General features: G+C 44.0%; 1 protein-coding gene across 6 annotated transcripts in view; it reads left to right on the plus strand.

Annotated features, from left to right (window-relative positions):
* BPTF (bromodomain PHD finger transcription factor) overlaps positions 1–18,982 on the plus strand; it is a 1,198,927-nt gene that overhangs the window by 648,935 nt on the left and 531,010 nt on the right. For all 6 annotated transcript variants that reach the window (XM_069199907.1, XM_069199908.1, XM_069199910.1 and 3 more), the window contains exon 18: positions 4,066–4,318. In XM_069199907.1, the coding sequence (XP_069056008.1) occupies positions 4,066–4,318 (253 nt within the window). The remainder of the gene's footprint in view (positions 1–4,065; positions 4,319–18,982) is intronic.

The raw sequence follows: 18,982 nt of genomic DNA on the forward strand, positions 1-18,982 counted from the left end.
TCACTTCAGACAGGTGAGTCCTACAGATTGTTGGCAAAGGCTACTCCTTACCCTTCCTTTTGTCTCTGCCGCATTTTCCAGCGACCTACGGAGGATCATCTCTTCATTTTATATCAGAAACTCCAAGCCCTTTTGGTCCAGGGACTGTTGTGAGGGTGCCGGTGCCAGAGGTAGGGTGTGGTTGTTATTCCCATTACTTTCTGGTACTCAAGAAGGATGGAGGTATATGGTCTATTCTTTATCATTGCCCTCCAAACGCATTCCTTCGGAAGGAGAAATTCAAGATGGTCTGAAGACTGTAGGGTGGCATTTTACCTGCAGGACGCTTATCAGCATATTCACGTCTTTTCGGCTCATTAGTGCTACCTGCAGTTTGTGGTGGAAGAGTAGCATTTTGTTTGTTTTGCACTCCTTTGATCTCACCAGTGCCCTTCGGATGTTAGTGGAAGTGAGGCGGTGATGGCAGTACACTTTTAAAAGTCAGAGGTTCCAGTCTTCCCCTACTATGACAACTGACTTTTGAAGGCAAACTCACCCTAGGCAGTGATTGACCACCTCCAGACTACAGTGAACTTCCTGCTGCATTGTGGTTCACTGTAAATATGCAAAAGTCACACCTGACTCTTTCTAAGACACTTCCTTTCATCTGAACCATTCCGGTCATATTTCAGTTTCGTTCCTTTCCCCCGGGAAAGAGGCCTGGACATTCAGGCTATGATTCCAAACTTTCAGCCTCAATCCTGGATTTCAGTGAGGTCGAAGTGGAGGCTGCTGGGACTTATGGCCTTTTGCATCCTGCTGGTCCAGCATGCCAGGTAGCATATGCGGGCTCTGTAATGGGACCTCTCCAACAACATTCAGACTGAAGGAGACTGCAAAGGATCTGCAGTGGTGGTTACTGGACTGTAATTGGGGCAGTGGCAGACCTCTCTCCCTTCCCCACCCAGAGCAGTTAGTTATAACCGATTGTAAGGAAATACCTGTTTTGTGTGGTCTTTCCCAAAGTTATGGACTGATGTTGCTGTTTTTTTACTTTGACTTTGAAAGGGGACTGAGGCCTACTAACTAGACCTCGGTGCCTATGACCTGACCTTAACAACTGTGTATGTTGGATTGGCCTGTTCCTGATTGGCATAAGCTAACTGAAGTGTAATTTTATGGAATATGATACCCAGATAACCAGAGCTAGTAAGTTAAAGGGTCACCCCAAAGACTGCAGCACTATTTGTGCTAGGGTGACAAATGTAAAACATTGACTGTCAGTGTGCCTCAGTAGACTGGAAGAGCAGTATTAAACTGTTAACTGGACTTTGCCACTTAAAGCAGTGGAAAAGCCCAATTTCCCTTTTCTCGTATATGCAAGTCACTCTTAAGGCAGGGTGCTGTATGTTAGATAGTGGAACATGTACTTTTACGTGTACCTTTATATGTTCCAACAGTTAAGGCCCACAATGGTCATTTTTACTGTGGAAAAGCCAGGTAGCTCTAATGGCGAGGTCAGAGTTACAAGCTGCCAGCTTGCTAACTTCTGACTGGGACTACTAAAGTTGATACTGTAAGGTATCAAACAACTTGTTGCATCACGCCCGACTTGGTGCCCAAGTTAAAATTAATGTAACTTGTTGCAGAGTGGAACGTTTACAAAGTTGCCACTTTGTTGCCCTAAAATCCCCTATGTCTACGGGTTCTGTCCATGAGACAGAATTCTGTCGTCCTGGGGAGCCACGCAAAATGCTCCCATGAAAGGACAGAATAGAGATGTTACCTTTCCCAAGTACCAAGCCACACAAGTGTTGGCTGAAAAGATGAGCTCTAAAGGAGTGGCCACCTTTAAAGGGCAAATGGTGAAATGAACCCTTGGGTGAGTGGCTGCCCTCTTGTTGAGCGAGACAGGCTGGCACTCGGGAAGTAGAGGGGAAATATGTTGCCTAATTGGGTTTTTGAGAGGTGTGTAGCCACACCTCTGGGGTGGGCTAGAGAGCTGTACACGCCAAGAGAGTAGTACTGCCATCTTGAAGATGGGCAGGAGGGAGAATTGTGGGTTAGCCAGATGCCTTACTTCGCAGGAGGTGCTCATCAGGGGGGGGAGGGAACCTAGTATCCCATTGGCTACTGATCGCAACCTACCTTGATGGCTTTTTCTGCACAGGAAAAGGGCACCTCTGGCATCCAGAACCCAGATCTCAATGGATGGAAGAATAGGATCGAAGGACTGCCCTGCTCTGTACCAAACCATGCACCAGATGAAGAGACGGTACATTGACGTGGACTGGCCTGGTGGTTAGCAAAGAAGGGCCTGCTGTGTCCTGCTTGTGGAGAAGACGACTCCTGAGCCCTACTCAAGCAAGAGACTTTAAAGATCAGTTGGCTAACATCCTGTGTACAGCAAAGGGCCACAACAGCTAAAGAAGCCTGCTGGGGCAAGTGGGTAACCCATGTCATCCAATAGCTGCTTCTCACCCCTATGCAGGATCAGGGACCAAGACCTGACATTCAAAGTTTGCCCCGAGTCTGCTGAACCCAAGAGAGTTGTTGGCATGCATCTAGGCCATCACGAAGGCAAGTTAGTGCCCATGGAAGGATTCCACTTTGACTGCAATTCTGGCGGCTCACGGCCCTGTGGCAGCTGATCTCTGCCAGGCTCGAGAAGTTGCTGAGGGACTTTGGCCCCTTTGGCCAGGACTGCTTCATCAAGCCAGTGGACAGAGGAGTAGCCACAGGAAGATCCCAGTCGAATCCATCCCATCCACAGCATCCTTCAGCATCCTGTATTCCTACTTCCATAGGGGCCTATGGCAAGAGAGTACAATGCATGGAAGTAACTGAAGACTGCTTCTTGACTTGATGTAACTGGTTCTTAAGGCCTGCTAGTCCCTCTGATTGACTCCTTGCCGGAGCTGGCCACCTAAAGTAACGCAGACTAGCTGCATCCATACTTAACTAGGTTTTCTCCAAAAGTTTGTAGGTGTGAAATTTGCCTAAGCTAGTTCATGGTTAAGTAAAAAGTGGATATTTATTGTACCTTGGAAATCTCTGGAACCCTCTAGTAGATCTTTTTACATGTGGGTATCTAAAAATACATAAAAATAGAATCAGTTTTTATAAATTATTGTTGGATTCCTCTTGTCTCACATGTATTTCTTCAGTTGTTTTGCTGCTGTTTAAATGTTATACATTTGTTCATTTGTGGAAGGCTGGCTGCTCAGTCACATCTTCCCATTTTTGAGCTAAAGTTTAAACAAACAAAACCTGCTGGCCCTAAGGTAGTTGTTAAGTGTATTGCACACTGAGATCGCTCAGCCACACCATATAATGCACCCTATTTCCTCACAGGCCCTATTGAGCTGCACAATCCTCATTGACCCTCCCATCCTCCTTGTTATGTGATTAAACTGTATGCATTATAAGATACCAAGTATAGAAATCTGCACATTGTCTGCTAATTTGTTTTTGGGTTTCTGGATCAAGAGGCATGGACAGTCTTGAAAGCAACTGATGTCAATGTGTTGGAACAGCACCTATATAGGCCAGTATGTCATTTTGAGTGGAACAGCATTAGTGTGGCCCAGCAAGGTTTCCCTTCTGGTGCACAGAGGTACTGCTGAAAATGTTCTGGGTTTAGTCTGACGCCTGGGGAATAATCAAAAGGTGAGAAATATGCCGCTAAATAGAGTGTCTACCATAAAGAGCATTACTGAAGGTAAGTAACTTGTTCTTTTAGACAATTCCCATTGAAAGGGCTATAATGGTAAGATCCCTAAGGACACAAGTGGGCTTTTTACCCCTGGATTGTAAATCTCAAGCCCGAAATAACAGTGGGGATCTCACTGCAGGTATGGTAGGGAGGGTGCAAAAGGAGGGCTCATCCACAGGTTTTTTATATGGAGTGGGATTGACTCATAATTATTTTCTGGTTGCAACTGTTTGGTTCACACACCTAAATACTAAAAGTGGTTTTCAAACAAAATGAAAAACTGTGAAGCTTGAGTCATCATTGAGCTGGACTAAAACAATTGATTTGAGCTAAAACGTAAATTGTTACACATGATTTTTATTACATTTTAGAAACGGTTGGAGCAGCAAAAGCAAACATCAGCACCAAGTTCAACCGCTTCTGCTATAATTACAAGCAATACAGCTACAACACCTTCAACACCCCAGAAGGTTGCGGTGGCACCTTTAGCAAGTCCTATCCCCCATGGGACGAAGGTGGTACTTACAACAAAAGTTGGTTCCCCTTCAACAGTCTCATTTCAGCAGAATAAAAACTTCCATCAGACCTTTGCCACCTGGGTGAAGCAAGGCCAGCCTACTACAGGTGAGCAAGATTGAGAAAATAACATATTTAAAATGTTTCCAAATTTTTAGCCATTGTTGTATTTGTTTTCTCCACTAGGCTGTCTGTGATGTTTTCAAATGACATTTATCATGGCCTTAAAGCATGCTGTAGCAGGCCATACCGGCCATTAAAGACCCTCTCTACTGTTAAAGTAGAAGAGGACTTTAATCCCGGTATAGCCCAGCTGCGGAGGGCTATAAGGCTACGAGGACATTTTGCTACTAGAGGACAGAATGTTTCAATAAATAAAACAAAGGTTTCATGGAGCCTGAGAGCATTTAAATCCCCTCTGGCTCTGAGATGTTTGTTCACAGCAACCGCTGTAAACGAAAACACTGAAACGTTGGAGCTCTGAGCTTCTACCAGCCATTAGAAGCCCAGAGCACTCGATTGTTTTCAATTTAGCTCCCAAAACTCCAATGTTGTAATATTGTTTGCAACAGCTTAATAACTAGAGCGACAAGGGTTACAGCTAGGATTGAAGAACAATCAATGTGATTGCTAGTGTGTGTTTTAACTGTGGTTCTAGGTATGTTAGTGTCTCATGCCTCATTCTAGCTCCCAAATAAAAACATTTTGGGGCTGTGGATAAACAGAGACATCAATGATTTAAAAAAATTAAAAAAAAGAACACTTTTCCATGAATGTTTGATATTTCGGGATGTCTTTAGGGGTAGGAAAATTTCTCAACCACAAACTCCAGTGTCTTTCAAAACCTTGCAAGCTTTGCCATCTTCGTGAAACTAAAAAAAACTGTAAAAATATGTTTTGGTGAAAGAAATCCCTGCAGAGCTTCACCTTTAGTGAGAAAATGATCTTACAGAAATGTTCATGAGAAATTTCTCTAGAAAACTAAGGGCCTGATTTCGCAGAGGGGTAGCTTCATCACAAACTTGACCGATCTACCATCTGCTGTATTACAGTTCCATTATAGCCTGTGGAAACTGTAATACGGTGGATGGGATATCCATCATGTTTGTGACTGAGTAACCCCTCCACCAAACTCTAAATCAGGCCCTAAGTTTGTGGAGTTTATAAATATTGTTAAATCTTCTGGATGTTTGTAAACATTGCTAAACTTAGCAGATCAACTTTAAATTTCACTCACCTATAGATGTATTTTGAATAATAGACGTGTTAAGGGGTTTTGGTGTGACATTAGTGCAAGATATCTTGTATCATATGCGTGTTAGGACTGTTTGTAGCTCTTCTTGCCCCCACAAGTCATTTAGGATGTCTTAGTGTCAGAGAACAGTGATTATGTGTGCAGAAACATGGGGTAAACAAGGAAATATTTGAATTGGAGGGAAATGGGGAAGACAATAGTCTCTTCCGAACCACACACTTTTTAAAACCTTTATAAAAGTGAGGTGATAATACTTTTCTTCATTGAAGCACAATGTCAATACATTACTTTATCATTCTGCCTCCAAATTACTGCTTGGAATATGTGAAAATAAATTCTAAGCTTTCTGCAAGGCTTGAACAATAATATGTCATTTTTGAAGAAATAATGTTTTTTGCCTCTGATAAAGTGTTTAAAAGAGTTTTAATGAGTTAAAGGTAACCAATATTAATGGGTTGTTTCTGTACACTAGTTTATTGAAAACCGTACTCTGGAATATAGTGGGTGTTTTTATACTCCAATTAAGCTCCCCTTGATAAAGGATCACATAATCCTTCTATAGAAGTGCAATTCAACGAAATTGTGTTTCCTTGTGCTCTGCCGTACACTTTGACTTCTCAAAGGAATTGAGGCTGTGGATAATGAGTTAGTTACCCAAATAAGTAGTGTGCATCAAGGATCTTGTTTGAAGAGCATTTTGTAACATGTTGCTACAGATAATCCAGTAGAAACACTATATTGCTGTGTTGCAGTGAGTTACATTACAATTGAGTAATGAACCTATGAAAGGATTATGGAAAAGCAATGTAAATGTAGCACATATTGAATATCTACTGTTTTGCACAAAATACTAATTAAGCTACTTGCTTCCAGAAGAGCTGCTACAGTTCAAATATTAGTGATGGAAACCCAACAAAGAATCCTTAGTTGTAAGTTTCCATATAATGAGTAATGATTTGAGCAAAGATTCATTTTTGTTGAAAATTGGTATAGGGCAGGTTTATCTCAGAAGTTGTCCTGCAATACCTGCAGTTATTTGTTGTGTCTGGACCTCTTTGTCCTCATGTGAGTCTTGGCTGTTTCTTGGAGTTGTGCTCATTCGGTTTGCATGGATCCCCCTGGCTTTTGATTGACTTACTCATGACTCTCCACTTAGGGCCTCAGTCAGCTGGACCTTGTCTAAACAGGGCAATTGAGTTTGATCCTTTACATGGAAGGGTCGAAGGATCCAGGTGACCTCAGAGTCTAGTTTTGTTTGCCCTCATGGAAGAAAATGACCTGTCACTGATCAACATCCTTTCCTTCTGATGGACACTTCTACCCATAGAGTCCTCACCTGTAGAATATCCCCAGATGGCAAATTGGATCCCAAGGATTACAACAGCATTGATCCTGCGTGCTGTGAGAGGTGGCTCCATGCAGCTCCTCATTGACTTGGATCCGCCCAAAAAGTGACAATTGAGCCACATATAAGTGCCATTCATGCTCGTCAACATCAGTTAATTTCTTTCCACTCCTTTTTATGACAGGTCCTCGTCACAGTCGAGATCTTCTAGTAAGTGAAAGCAGAAGCACAAGATGACCAAGCTGGATGTTTTCCTGTCACTCCACTCTCCGTCTGAGAAGTTGGCAGAGCATCAGAGGGCTTCTCAGTATTGCTGCCAATCTTTCTCTGTGGACCAGATTCACATGCACCTGATGCACCCTTAGTTTCCAGGGCCATCAGTGATGTTGCAACATATTGAGGCCTTTGAAGAGGTTGTGTTGCAAACCTTTGGCACTCTTCTTGATGTGTCTGGTGCACTGTCCAAGGTTCCATGGGGGCACATGTCTAGGTACCCTCCCTCCCATATACTCCCCCCCCCTCCCCCCCCCCCCCCCCCCACCCTCCAACCCGGCACACCATTCAAAGAAGATCATGGACACCAGGCCCAAATCATCCTAGTGGCCCCAGATTGGGCAAGGAGAGTGTGGTAATTGAGATGAATGCCTATGAGCACCTTTCCTTCAAATAGGCTACTGCTTCAGGAGGATCTTCTGTTGCAGCAGGTAAGCAGTGTCCTGCACCCAAACCTGTGAGGTCTGCATCTCCATATGTGGAAATCCAGCAGCAGCAGGTCACTGCATTTGATTATGTTCCCAAAGCTGTGGATATCATCCTTGGTGCTAGGTGTGGGAGAAATTGTGTATGGTATGGCACGCAATACAGATTCATTACAGACCAGAAATGTGGATGTCTTTCTTGTTTTTTTTTTTTCCCCAGCAAAGGCTTGCAGTGTGCACCATTACAGGTTAATTGCCAGCCTCTTTGTGTTTGCCATCCCAACTGTCCTTGTTAAAATCACCTGTTGTGATGGATGAGGTATATGAAAGGTTTGACAAACATGTTTACCCCCAATCCCTTTATGATGCCACCATGGGACCTTAATATGATACTCTCTTTCCTCATGACCTCCCCCTTCGAAGCAATGCACAACTGACCACTATGTCTTCTTACTCTGAAGACTGTATTCCTAGTCGCTGTAACTTATGCTTGTCGCATGAGTGAACTCTAGGGCCTCTTGTTGCAGTTGCCTTACATCACATTTTCCCCTAGATAAAGTGGTGGTGAGGACCCGGGCGGCTTTTTTCCATAGGTTGTGACTCCTTTTCTTATTGGGCAGTCTGCCACTCTCAACACTCTGTGCTCCTCACCATCCCTCGAAACAGGAGGAGACACATCATTGGTTGGACCCCAGTAGATCCTTGAGCTTTTATGTCGATCTCGTCAAAGATCATCTCTGGACTATCAGCTTTTTGTTGGGTTCCCAGGGGCAAAGAAAGTGAAGACTGTGCAGAAAAGTCTATTGTCAAGGTGAACAGACATCTTCATAAAGTTCTGCTATGGACTGGCCAAGGAGCAGCTTCCAGAAAGACTGAGGGACCATTTTTCTAGCCCCGGCTGCTACCATTGCATTGACACGCAGAGTACCTTTTCTTGGTATCTGTCAGGTTGGGATGTGGGCATCCATGCTGATGTACACAAAGCACTACTGCCTTGACTGCCAGGCCAACTGGAATAGCATGTTGCCCATTTTTCCCTGTAGGACTTTATAACTTGGTCTGTTCCACATATCCATCGCCTTGGGAACTATTGTTTGGGTCATATTCTGAAAGTGAGGAATCTAGAGTTGAAAATATCCATCTGAAGAACAGGTTACTTGGCTTCAGTAATGATTTTTCTTATAGATACTCTTAACTGCAAATCCCTCACTGCCTTCTCGCCCCCAGGTTATCTGGATTGGGCTATTTCTTTAATCCAAAAAGGTCCCAGACTAGAGACCGGCACTTCTGATTTTATTGAGGTCTGCATCTGGGAGCGCAAACAAAGTAAAAATAAAAAATGTTTACGTCCACACAACGGTGGTAATTCAGTTGTCCCATATGAGGTGGAACAAACCTAACGTGGAGCAGTATGAAGCCACCTATGGGCTGTTTAGAGCCGTGCTATTCAAATCTTCCAGTTCCATCCTGGGGATATTCTAAATGTCGAGAATCTACAGCTAGGTAGTGTGTTCTCAGGCAAGAGGGATACAGAGTGTAAGGTTTTTTTTGGTTTTATTATCTGATAAGGAATCTGCAACTAGAATATGTCTCTACCAGATATTTTGTTATGAAGGAAAGTAACTTGTACTTTAGCTCCAAAATACTTGCACATTTGGTTTTTTTTCCTCTTCCCTGGGCAGTTCCCGTGATAGGTCAAGGTCACAGTGGTCAGAACCAGTCAAAATAGTTTTGTTTATTCAATTTAAACTTCTAAAGCTTCTCTGGTTGCGTAGGCGATGGCCAGGACAACATGAAACAGCGAATGTAAGTTGAGCACTAGTGAATAATATATGCTTTGAGGAAGGTGTACTTTTCCCCAACTTTTAAGGATCTGCTGGCTGTCATATTCCCAGTGGCAGAGACAAACTGCAACGGAACCATCGTCAATCTTGTGCACACTCAAATGTTTCAGAGTGGATGCAAAACATCCTGCACATTTGATCCAGTTCTTCTTAGATTATTTGACGCTTCTGGGTTGTGCAACATCTAAGGCAAATATAAAACTGCATAGGGATAAGTGACTTTAAGTTAATACTTCAACTTCCAAAGAGCTATTGTAGTGAATCCTAGTTCGTTTTAATGGGATAACAGGAGTTAGCTTAGCCTCTGGCTTGCAGACTCGTGCCCCCGTCACCTAGTGACTTTTAACCTACTTAGCTTGTTCTGTCTTAGCCCATTTAATTATTTAATTCTTCTAAGATGGCTGCCTTTGTTTAAACTTAGGCCACTTGTTATGAGTTACATTATCAGTGTGACCGCGCTAAGGCGTCAGGATCAAGCAACAAAGACAGACAAACAGTAGGTGTTCACACTTAGGGATTTTCCCTCTCTATACTTTTGAGGGATTGTTTATATTAATTGCCGTCCCAAGCATGACTGTTATCTATTGTTTGGGAACACACCTACGTCAGGGGTCCTTGTAGATCTGTATAAATATATCACACTTTAGACAGAGGGATTCCGACGAGCGCATCGCCTCCATCACTGATATCGATGCTGCACGTCGTCTTGACGCTGACCCACTCTTCGTGTCCATTCGGAGTCTGAGATAGAGACCCCATTCCAAGGTAACAAAGGTTGGGGGCTCCTCTAATGGACATGGCATTGGCAGATTAGGTTTAGCAAACCCAGCTCTCCTTTAGGTAGGAGGTTAGGCCTATCACATTAGGGTATTAGGGCATAGTACATCTCGTATGTCTTTTCTGTGCATTGCAAGATGGTGGGGGTCTTTGTAATAGTGACTCTCGTCTTCACAATTCTGTTCCTTGCATTATTCATTATCCTAATCATTGCAGCCGATGCAACTTATCGCAAATTGCAGTTATGTTAAATAAAAACTATTGAAACTTTACTGCATCTTTGTCATTGCCTCTGTTTGTATGAGACATGATATATCTGTGAGAAAGGGGTAATCTCCGTTTAACCACGACACTCCCTGAGATGTCTTATTCTCGAGTCCATGCGTAAAGGCTGCCACAAATCACCTTTTACTATAGTGTTTCTGGTGAGGTGCTGCTAGTGAGCCGGTAAGGTTGGGGCAACAGTTGCGACTTGTTGTAGGAAAGGCATAGTCACCTACAAACAAAAGTACTGTCATCTGTTAACCAGCAGTCTTGCCCAGAGCAAGAGTCCAAACTACGACAATATAATGATGCCACACCGGGATATGAGTTAAGACAAAATATAGACTCCCAAATGTAGCAGCATTAGCTAATGTAATTTTGCATGGGAGCAAAGAGGAGGCAGCTAATAAGTCATTATCATTGCCCATCTTGGACAACATCAGTGATTAGGTAATCATCTAATATTGGAGGTGTACTGAAATGATTTGGTTCTTTGAAATAATGTATTACAAACAACATTTTTTTTTTATTTTAAGCTCACATTTTAATCAGTTATAAAGCCTAATGCATTGGTTTAGGAGACTGGGATTGCAGTAAATACTAAGGCTACTTAAGAAGAAAGCCTGCTGTACAGCAGAGAAGAGAAGCTCTTCTCGTTAAGAAGTCATTCTGCAATAGACGTATCCTGTGTGCACCTTGATTCATGATATGCATACCATGAGCTTTTCTCCTCAAATCCTGAGCAATTTAAATTCATGCTGCAGGCAGTCCAAATTAATTTGTTTTTTCTTTATATTCATTGTTTAATAGGTTTTATGATAAATACCGTCGCAGAACAGGGGAAGTAAAGGAAAAGTAGCATACATCTCAGGAAATATCACCCTAACTCATGAATGGGGCCAGCAACTAAAGAGCTTATATTAAAAATAAGGGTTGAATGCCATGTCCGATGTACTGAGCTAATGTAAAGCAGCCCAGGACTAGGGATTAAGAAACAGTACACTCTCTCTGTCCCTTGTATTATAATAATTTAGAAAGCTAACAGCAACCCCCCACACCTCCCCAAACCCCACCCCAACCTAGTAAACTTAGATCAAGATCGATCTGGTCTATTTCCTGGTAGTCTCACAGTGTAACCTTTTTCCCCCAGACTGACTCTGAGGCTGCTGGGCCTCATGGCCTCCTGCATCCTGCTAGTGACACATGCCAGATGACCTATGCGGGCTCTGCAGTGAGACTTGAAGTTCCAGTGGCCGCAGCATCAGGGAAAGCTCTCCAACATGGTCCAGATCTCAGAGGGGACTGCGAAAGACCTGCAGTGGTGGCTTTCGAATCCGCATTGGGTCCACGGCAGATCCCTCTCCCTTCCCCAGCCAGATCTATCCATAGTGACAGATGTGTCACTTCTGGGTTGGGGCAGCCACACGGGCGAGGCGGAGATCAGAAGCCTCAGTTCTCCAACAGAGTCTGGGCTCCATATCAGTCGTCTGAAGCTCTGGGTGATCAGGCTTCCATTGAAAGCATTTCTTCCCCTTCTCAAAGGGAAAGTAGTGCAGGTGTTCATGGACAATACTACTGCCACGTGGTACTGCAACAAACAGGGCAGAGTAGTGTCCTGTACCATTTGTCAAGAGGCGCTACATCTCTGGACATGGCTGGAACATCAGGGCATTACCCTAGTGGTTCAACATCTGGCGGATTCTGTCAACGCCAGAGCGGACAAACTCAGCCGTCAATGCACAGCCGACCACGAATGGCGCCTCCATCCGGAGGTGGCGCAAGGTCTCTTTCAACAATGGGGAGAGCCTTGGTTAGATCTGTTCGCCTCTGCAGAGAACGCACAATGTCAGCTGTGTTGCACATTGGAGTTTCCAATGCGGCACTCGCTTGGAGGCACTTTTCGTATCGAGTGGAACTCCAGCCGCCTTTCCGCCTATACCACTTCTGCCCAGAGTTCTCAAGAAGATCAGTAACGACCGGGCCCAAGTCATCTTAGTGGCTCTGGACTGGGCACGGAGAGTATGGTACCAGAGCTATTGAGTATGGCCATCAATCCTCCACTCAGACTGCCTTTTCGGGCCGATCTTCTGTTGCAGCAGCAGGGGATGGTTCTCCACCCGAACCTGTCCAATCTCCGCCTTCATCCGTGGAGATTGAACGGCAACAGTTGACGACTTTTGATCCGCTACCCGAAGTCTGTGATGATATCTTGTCAGCCAGGTGTCCCTCCACCAAAATGGTATACGCCTGTCCTTGGCATAAATTTGTGGCATGGTGCACCAACAAATCTGTTGATCCCCTCTTTGCCCCTCTAGCTGAGGTTATTTTGTTCATTCTTGCTTTGGCCCAGCAGGGCTCTGCTTTGGGCACCGTTATAGGATATTTATCTGCCATTTCGGCCTTCTTTAGGTTACTTGACCATCCCTCACTCTTCAAATCTCCTATTGTGAGTAGATTCCTAAAAGGTCTCACCCATTTATTTCCTCCCACTCCATTTATCTTGCCTCAGTGGGACCTCAATCTTGTTTATTACTTAATGTGTACTCCCTTTGAGCCGAAGTACAATTGTCCCTTACGGCTCCTCACCTTCAAAACTGTCTTTCTTGTTGCCATCACCTCTGCTCGCAGGGTGAGTGAGCTTCAGGCCCTTTCGTCCAAACCTCCGTACTTGTCTGTTCACCCTGACAAAGTGGTGTTGTGCACTAAAGCCTCCTTCCTTCCAAAGGTGGTTATGCCTTTTCATGTAGGCCAGCCCATCACCCTGCCTACTTCCTTCCCAGGAAGAGGAGAGACTCCACCATCTGGACCCAAAAGGAGCATTGGTGTTCTATCTTAATCGTACTAAAGATTTCCGAGCTGACAATCAACTCTGTCGGGTATGTGGGTGCGAAGAAAGGGAAGGCAGTGCAAAAACGTACCCTCTCTCTATGGGTACTTCTTTGCATCAAGATGTGCTTAGCATTGGCCAAGAAGCAACCCCCTGAGGGCTTGCGTGCTCATTCCACCAGAGCAGCTACATGGGGACGTCCCTGCACACGTTTGCTAAACACTAATGCCTGGACAGTCAGGTCCGTCAGGACGGCTACTTTGGTTGTTCGGTCCTGCAGGACTTCCTAGTATGATCTTGGTTCGCAGCCCACCACCAAGGATGGCATTGCTTGGGTATCTACTCTAAGGTAAGGAATCTGCAACTCGAAGTCTATCAGATGTACAAGTTACTTACCTTCGGTGACAGAATATTTGGTGGAGACATATTCTAGTTGCAGATTCCTTACCGACCCACCCGTCCTCCCCGCTTGCAGACTAATTTCTAGGGATTGGGATTCCACCACCCCCTCCACCCCCCGCCTCAGTCCTTAGCTCTGGCGCACCAATCTCAGTGTTCTTAGCGGCCATGCGCTTTGGCGTGGAAATTCATTAAAAGAAACTGTCATCACTGTGCTGAGGCGGCGTCTGTGTACTACTGCCGAAGTCATGACAGCGACTGTAATGCCAACGACACCCGCAGAGTCGACCGACGCCACCTACCGACACGCAAGGCTATTGCTCAGAGAAAAATCTCTGGATCCAGTCTGACGCTTGGGGGAAATTCTAAGGTAAGGAATCTGCAACTAGAATATGTCTCTACCAGATATTTCATTACAGGAGGTAAGTAACTTGTACATATATATTAACGATGAAAATGGAAAAAGACAAGTTTGTGGGTTGACATGACAAGGCATCTGACTGCCATCACTATTTAGTGTCGAAGAACACACCCTTGATTGAGGAATTTGCCGCTTGTCAGTTCAGACACTTAGGGATTTTTTACTCTGTCCTTTAACATAAGTCATTATGGCTGTGTTTCCAAAGCATAAATTCATTACAAAATGCATTTTAACACTACTGACAAATAATAGATATTTAGTGGGACTCAGCTAAGTGAGACATATTTTATCACCTCATAGGAATGAAAGATTGAATGGACTGCTGTGATTTAAACCTGTGGCTGTGGTGGTCACTCATGTATTCCTGTACAATATGAATTGATCTTCATATCCTATGTAGTAATCTGTTGAGCCGACAGAGTGAGCTTTACAGCTGCCATCTCTTCTTCAGACGCCTTTCCTTCCACCAGCCCTCTTTTGCTTTTTCTTCTCTTTGTGAAAATCATCATTACCTCTCACACTTTTGATGACGTTTTTCTCCATTATTGATGTATTTTTCGTGAATTAGGTCTCAGCGCTATTAACTTACTGCTGGCCTCCCCCATTGAAGCTTTTGAAAGTCAATAACTTCCCTATTCACCGGTCACTATGTCCTTTTAAGGCATTTTTCCATTTGTGTTATAAAGGTGGCAAAAATTAGTATTTTCACATTTCCAAGATCCCTATTGTTTAAGAATGATGGTACTGTAAAGTATACAGTAAAGGAACTAGTAGTGTCCTAGCCACCCCGCTTCAGTTAGTCTCCTGCAAATCCTCTTGTAAAACACTGATGGACAATAGGTACTGAATAATCCCTGCAGCCATCTGCAGATACTAAGCATGCCTCAAATCGACCTTCTGTTTCCTCTGAGTCTCCTTTAAAAAAAAAAAAAAATCCTTCAGTTTTTGTTACCATCTTATACCCTGCTCCCTGGTCCCCTCTACAAGGAAGCTATTATTTCTTGAACTCTTAGCACTGTGGTAAGGCTCAGAGGTTTTTCACTACCAAGAGCAGTCCGTTTTTCTTTTTGGATCTCTAGTCAGATCTTTTTTGCTGTTCTGAGAATTATTTGTTGACCGTTACTTCGAACCACATTTTGTTGTTGTTGTTCTTGCAAATCGTGCTTTCTTCTGGGGGCTGGCTCTGGCCTGGAAGTTAAATCTCATGCTTGCCATATTCATGTTCACATACTGAAATATTTAACTTGAAAGTCTATCTCAGGACTGCTTTCTGTTGATTGAAATAGGTAGTGAATCTGTTGGTAACAACGACTCCCCTTGGCAAGTAACTGTATTTTTGAGTGCTATGGCTAATTCCATGACAAAATTGGAACAGTTCATACAACTTTTCAGGGAAGGAAAAAACGTGGTTGTAACAGCATTTGCACAGCCTTGCCCACTGACTACTGCTTGGAGAGATACGTTAAACAGCAAGCTGAATGTTTGGCAAATGAGGCTGTCACTCAGAAATCGGTCATTTAAATCAACTATCGTATTTTCACTTACTTTATATAGATAGGAACTGCACCTTTCAGTTGGCGGTTGAAGACCAACCTTGTACAAAATACCTAGAGGCTATCAGCTGGGCAGGCCACCTATTGAATAAAAAAATACTTTGAATTGAGATCACCCTCAAAATTATGACCCATCCATTCTAGAAATGTCAATTTTTTTTTTTAAAAGTCCCTCTCAAAATTGCCTAGTTCATATTCCCTATGTACTAAAGGGGAGGGATTTATAAATCTGCACATAGCTTTTATTAACCTATTTGCCAAGTTTCGTCTTGGAATAAACAGCACATCTCTTACTGCCCATTCTTAAATCAATGGTGTTTGTTTGTACACCATTTGTTATTTTTAACAACAAACTAGGGTTAAAATGCCCTCTCTGAAGATTGACATCCATGCCCTCTGAGGACTTCCTTTTTTTATGCACTGCAAAAAAAGGAACAAATGGACCTCCTTTGTCAAGTGTCCTGGAATGTGACAGTCAAAAATGTCCTTAGGTAATCTACAAAACAGATTATATCTGCAAACAAATACCATGTGCACTTCAAACAAGGACACTCTTTAAATTATATGGCTTAAATCTCTCTGGTGTTTAACTCAACTCTTTGCTGACTTACATTCCATATCCGTTAGAATTCAAATGCCCTCTTATTTCTAAGCTTTTGTTGGACTAAGCACACACGATTTGTGAAGAGGTGGAGGAGCAATTAAAACAGCTGATGCATAGGGAGCTTTAGCTGCTTAATCCTCCCCCGACCCCATATGGAAGGTAATTTGTCGCAATGTTAGAAAAAATATGAAACAATTTCAGACTCCTCAGAGACTGCAACTTGTTTCCCCTTCTAGCAAAAACTTCAGCATTGGTTCTTTCATAGATTTGTATGCTTGTAACGTTCCCCATCGTCAAAGTGCGAGTCACACGGTAAACTTACAATAGCAGTAAGATTTCACAACCCATGTGAAATATTCTATTTGTGTCACTAATGCACACTCACCTAATTGAAAGGATTCCAAATTCCTGGTGAGTGTCCTAAGCCTCACCCCTACCAGAGACCATCTCACCTCAGATTTCTGCTGCACCTCTTATGGAAAGGGTGTCACCCAAAGCTTTGCTTATCCTGAAAATGGTTAAATCTACTTTATTTTAAAGCATCTCAATTTCTTCTGTATATCTTTGCCTTGGGTTCTGTGTTTTTCATTCTCATTGCTTCCATTGCATTTAAATTATTTCTAAAAATTAAGAGAAAAAATGTGCTTGTTCGAGGCATGTGTGGCTGTCGCTAGATCTTCTTAGCATAATCCTGCCATTTAGTGTTGGGCTCAGATGTGTGCAAATTGTTTTTCTTCAAAGAAAGTCTTTTGAGTCACGAGGTAGTGTCTCCTCCTCTTGCAGGTAATCTGCTTGGTCATCCACTCCATTGTTCAATGGTTTTCTACAGCCATCTGGTTCGGACGTGTGCTCCTCTGCTCTGGTTCGACAAGCGTCACTCAGTCCTTTCCAAACGTTACCATCAGTATTGTTTTGGCTCAGTTTCCTCAGTTTTTCCTGTCTGTTAATTGAAATCGACTTTGTCAGCAGGCTCGAATCAGCTGCGGGCCTCGCAAGCCTTCACCCTTTGCGGCAAGACTTCTTACATTTGGCGTTCCCTCTGCACCTTGTCCATCTGGTGTAGGAACGGATGCCCTTCTGATTCTGTAGTTGCTGCCCCATCAAGTACCCATGCACCAATCTCTACCAGGTGTGTAACTTGTGCCTCTCCCCTGAACATGTGGAAGCTACCTATGAGGCCTGCAAGTCCTTTCGGTCAAAGAAGACGCTGCGTGACAGACGAGTTTGACTCCTAGAGATGTCCCGCCACAGCGTCGAAGATGCAACAGAACTGTTCAGACCCAAGAGGAGGTAAATGCACAGGTGTTGGCTGCTGATGAAGACACCTTCTCCTATGAGTGCAGTTCTGGCTTGGAACTGTAAATGCAAGATCTCACACCAGGTCAAGCCAACCCCCAGACCAGTCAAAGACTGTTGTAAGGCCACCACTGAGTTTGGGCCACGGTCAGCACCGACTAGCTGCATTGGACAATTCTAGCCTCAGTGCAGAGAAAAAAACAGCACAGGGCTCACGTTCCTGGTCAAACTCCTCCCACCTCGGAATCGAGCCAATCTTTGGAGCAGAGACCTTCGACATTGAAACACCACACCACCTCAGTGCTGAAAAATGCCAACTTCAGACATGAAATTCTCGGCACTGAAAATTCCTACACCGAAAACTTCGGCGTCTGAGCCAAAATCTTTTGCCAAACATGCACATGACTCCAAGCCTGTTGAACCAGGGCTTTAATGACTGCAATAGTAGATAGACTCAAGACAAAAACATATTGAAAAACACCCAGGCACTGATCGTATCATTACAAGACCTCCTCATTTTGGTGCGTAGCCGCCAGAGACAGTTATCATTTGAAGAATGTTTGGAAATACCAACACTATCAAAGCAGAGAGAGAAGGCATACAAGGCCACAAGCCATGTGCATGTCGTTCCACCACTACCAACACCTGCTGCGCATCAGACCCAGTCACCACCACCTTCACCTGAAGAAAACACACCATACTCTCCAGAGAGTTGTGTCCACTCGTAATTTGAGGGATAAGGAGAGGGAGACACATTTTTCATCCCACCACTCGACAACCCGTGGGATTTGGCAGACCCACCTGCCGATACAGACCCGCAATATAAACCCTCTCTGCCAGACTATAGTACCATCTATCATGACCTAATAGGCAGTGCGTCAGCCTTCCTGAAAGTTCAGCAACACACAGAGCCTTTAGAGGATGGCTTCTTATTTCAGACTCACTCCTCCAGCCAACACTTGGCACAATACCTGCTGATGCTCAAATGCATGCTGTGCCACATGCCAGACATATTCAGTATTGGGTCGCGGGTCATCACACCTAGGTCGACAAAAAATACAAAGCATCACCCAAAAACCCCACAGACATAAATGGACAACTTCCACTTGACACCCTGGTAGTTGCCATGGCACGCAACAGGGCTAACTCTCAAACATCTGGTGAAGTACTCCCACTAGATAAGGAGAGCAAGAATATCAGTGGTGTGGGTAAGAGGGTGGCTACGTAGTCCACCAACCATTGGAGAGGATCGCTACCTCCAGCGGCCTCCTATCTCGCTACCGCATGGCCAACTGAAACGAGGTGGAGGAGATTCTCCAGCATTTCCCAGGAAGCAAGCATACCAGATTGCCTCAAGGGTAAGCTTTTTTCCAACACCACAATTGGCTACTTCTGTGATGCTGCTGACACGGTAGCTAGAGACATAAACTCTAGTGTCCTACTTTGGAGACAAAAAAAGGGGCAACAATTCCAAAGGTAGAGGCAAGGG

Source organism: Pleurodeles waltl, chromosome 7 (assembly GCF_031143425.1).
Source record: "Pleurodeles waltl isolate 20211129_DDA chromosome 7, aPleWal1.hap1.20221129, whole genome shotgun sequence".
Lineage (NCBI taxonomy): Eukaryota > Metazoa > Chordata > Amphibia > Caudata > Salamandridae > Pleurodeles > Pleurodeles waltl.